The 3,893-nt window shown below is 47.1% G+C and overlaps 1 protein-coding gene across 1 annotated transcript; it reads left to right on the top strand.

The window, feature by feature from the left end:
- Nucleotides 1-2,374: 2,374 nt before the first annotated feature.
- LOC109755734 (uncharacterized) lies at nucleotides 2,375-3,419 on the top strand. Its single transcript, XM_045227728.1, has one exon. The coding sequence runs from the start codon at nucleotides 2,406-2,408 to the stop codon at nucleotides 3,417-3,419; it is 1,014 nt and encodes a 337-aa protein (XP_045083663.1). The 5' UTR covers nucleotides 2,375-2,405.
- The last annotated feature ends 474 nt before the right edge of the window (nucleotides 3,420-3,893 follow it).

Raw genomic sequence — 3,893 nt, 5'->3', positions numbered from 1 at the left:
TCCGGCGACGGTTAGTTCTGGACGGTGAAGCGTTGCCGGATCATGAAGACCGTACGCTTGCAACCAAGTACAGAGGTCGTGCTTTCAGTCTTCTATCGAGGGGATCGTTCAAGGGCGGTTCGCGGGATCATCATCGACGTTTGAGGGACTCCAAGTATGATATACACCGATTCGTCTACTTCCGTTGCACTCCCGGAGTCGATAACGATCGTTGATCACAACCCGTTATGCATCTTCATATTGTTCCTGGGTGACCGTAGGGCGAAATTTTTTGTTTTCTACTATGTTTCCCAGCAGTAGGTCACAATAGTTTTATCACCATGACTTATTTTTTTAGGAAAACAAGCCGCATTTCGAGTTTTCCACATAGTCTCGCACATCTCTACTCCCCCATAAAGCAAAAAAAAAAATCTCTTTGCTATCAAGAAAGTGTTAAGCCACCCTCAACCATATCATATGAGACTCAAGGGCCCTAGACATACCCAAAGCATACATATTGATCATGGCATACAAGCATGGCTAGCAGCCTAGCACAGAATTAAATAACTTGTGATCAACTATCTCCCTATCTATGGGAGTGGCATTGATCATTCCCCGTCCATCCCCTCTTGATCAGGTCATACTTGGTCTGGATGTTAATTTTAAGCATCAACCACATGAAAATCTTGATCTTGAGGGGTATCTCGAACTTCCATGAATTTGTATCTAACCATATCAGATCGAGAGCTAGAGTTATATATCTCGTTGCTTTATATATAAAGTGGGGCGAAAGCATTTTTCGGTAGAGTTATATATCTCCCATAATAATTTGTTGTTTATTTCCAATTGTCCACTCCACTCTAGCTTTCTCTTCATATAAAGTTTGTTCATCCACTAAGAACTTTAAAGCTTCCCACTGTTTTGCACTCCCATCCCTCAACTTAAACATTATGAACTATAATCTTCTTTGAGAAGGTGATGCTATAAAGTCTAGGGAATTTCTCTCCTAAAGGTGTATCACCAATCCAAATATCCCCCTAAACCAGAGTTTTGGCCATGGTAAAAAAACATAGTTTTGCCCCATAACCTAACAACCTCTTAGTAAACTCTGGAAAATATGGTTCACATTCATCTGACTCTACCAAAAATGAGATCCCTCAGTCACAGCCCTAATCATTGGTAGGGTTTGTTTCTGAAGGTATTTTCTGGACAACCATTGCTGGCAGGTACCTTCAGTGTTCTCCAATTTCCAAAGTCTGTTGTATAGTAGGCTTTGATTGATGGCTTTTAGATCAAGAACCCCTAGGCCACCATAGTATTTTGGCATGCACACCACATGTCAGTTGACCTGGTGGTATTTCCTTTTACTATTCATCTCAGGCCATACCATTTTGGCTCTGCATGAATTCATTTTCTCTAGCACCCCTTTTGGCATGTTCAGGAAGGACATCATATATAAAGGAAACTAATGAGACGGGAATTAATCAGGGTCACCCTATCCCCAATAGACAAGATGTTTCCTTTCCAATGTGTCTTCTTCTTCTCAATCTTATCTTCAACTAGCCCCCACTAGGAGTTACTAACCCTTTTCATGTCTATTGGTATCCTCAAGTATTGCATAGGTAGCTACCCAACAGAGTTTGTGTAAATCTCATTGTATTTTTTCCCTATCACTTATACTTCAATTAGACAATAAATATCACTCTCGTGAAAATTAATTTTCAGACCAGAAATTTGTTCAAAATGTTATAGCTATTGTTTACATAAGGCTAGTTGCTAGCATAGTGTTTTGGGGACCAAAAAAGCTATGACACATTTATATGTACTCCCTCGGTTAACCACAACACTTATTTTGGAACGAAGGAAGTAGCTATTAAAACCTTTGTATTTTAGAAGATACTTACATTTTGAGACAGAGGGCATGTGGATCCGCTAATCCAGCTGACATGGCCCCAATTTGGACAATAGGAGAGTCAAACATACGCATCATGAAATTTGGTATTTTTGCCCCACCACATGCATGCACCTTTTCCGTGGTCTAGAATATCATTTTCACTGGATCCAGGCAAGAGATAGCCAGGATCCAACAAGTATGATTGTTAACTGTTTAGGGTTGGCCCATTTGTTTTAGGCTAGAGAGGGAGCTTTTTCTTTTGGAGGAACAGTGACGGGAGCTTAATTAGCAGAGCGGACGCACGCTCGGTTATAAACTCCAAGATTCTAGGCCAGGGTTCCATACCAAATCTGCGGGGATTGGATCGTTCACACCGAGGTAAACAATTAGTAGCATCCATGTGCTCTGGTGTACTAGTACGATGCATGTGATTAGTTCTGCGGTGTCACGTGTGCTTAACTACTCTATCATTTCTGTCTTGATGTTGCACGAGCTAGGTCAGTGGCAACGACGTACGGATCGGTCGATCCTCATGGACGACATGGACGACTCTCGCCTGTTCATGCAGTGGGCGGTGAGCACACTGGAGCAGCAGGATCCAGGAGCCGCCGGCGGCGGCCAGAAGAGCGCCGGCTTCCTGTGTCTCCAGGCGCTCCGCGATTCCTCGGAGCTGGCGGAAGCACAGAACAGTCTGAGCTCCGGCGACGACACCGGCGGCTGTGGGGGAATCATCAGCCCAGCCTCTGATGCGGCTGTGCACCAAGGCAGTTGGTCCACGTCGTCCCCGACCTCGGGCGGGCCGTTCGCGTCCAGCAGCACCGGCAGCAGCGACGCCCTGTCTACAAGCTGGAACTTTGGCGCTGTCTTGCCGCCGCAGCCGGCTGGCAGCGGGGGCGGGGGCACGCGAGCGCCGCTTCTTTCCGGCGTGTCACAGTTGATGAGGAGGGCCCCCACAAAGGGCCCGCCGCACGCGCAAGACCACGTCATGGCGGAGCGGAAGCGCCGGGAGAAGATCAACCAGCGCTTCATCGAGCTCTCCGCTCTCATTCCCGGCCTCAAGAAGGTCTTTGAATATGTCGAATCCCCTGTCGGGAAATGCTTAATTGATTTGGTTACGTTATTTCCGTTCGATCAGATGGACAAGGGGACGATTCTTACCGTCGCGACGAGATACGTGAAGGAGCTCCAGGAGAGGGTGAGGTCACTGGAGGCTGCCGGCGGCAACCATAGGAGCGTCGAGACCGTGGTGCTCGTCAGGAAGCCGTGCCGCCCTGTCGCGCCAGACGACGGCGAGGGCTCCGCACGGTTCCTCTTGGCGGCCGGGACGCCAGCAACTGGAAACCAGCTGCCGGAGATCGAGGCAAAGCTCTCGGAGGACAACGTCATGGTGAGGATCCACTGTGAAATGAATGGAAAGGGTCTGGTCTCCAGGGTTCTCACGGAGGTCGAGGAGCTCCACCTCCGCATCGTCCACAACGATGTGATGCCGTTCACGGCGTCCACCGTGATTATCACCACCATGGCAAAGGCAAGTTATCATCAGTAATACTAGCTGGTGCGCGTACGTTATCCACGTATGCACGCATGCTCAATTGGAATCGTTAGCTTCATTAATTTGTACCCTGTAGAAAATTCAAACCTAGCTACTAGGCTAGTACCGTGAAATAATTGAAGGGGTGTGCCATTGTTAGAACATGTCTACAGCTCAAACTAATAGTAGTAAAAATGTTGTGGACGTATGCATCTCACGCCTAAAAAACATAGTTAATTTCTTCTCTCTCATATACACAAGGACGTGGCTAGGTAAGGGTGTCGCCTACAACGGCTGACTCAATCTCACCACGTAGGATAGTTGTTGTTAAGACGACAGGAGCAGACGCTTAAGGGGAGTGGGAGTAGGACCCCACTCAAAATATGAGATTCCGATAAAATTTCTCTGTACTTTTAGAATGCAAGTGCTAAAACTCTATGTATTTATACAAATACAAAATGCCCCATCACCCCCCCCCCCCCCCCCCCC

The sequence above is a fragment of the Aegilops tauschii genome, chromosome 4, assembly GCF_002575655.3.
Source record: "Aegilops tauschii subsp. strangulata cultivar AL8/78 chromosome 4, Aet v6.0, whole genome shotgun sequence".
Lineage (NCBI taxonomy): Eukaryota > Viridiplantae > Streptophyta > Magnoliopsida > Poales > Poaceae > Aegilops > Aegilops tauschii.
Note: the sequence above shows the minus strand (reverse complement) of the source record. Positions and strands in the feature narration are given on the sequence as shown.

Excerpts from the sequence above, each read along its gene's own strand:
- LOC109755734 (XM_045227728.1), top strand. The coding sequence starts at position 2,406 with ATGGACGACATGGACGACTCTCGCCTGTTCATGCAGTGGGCGGTGAGC.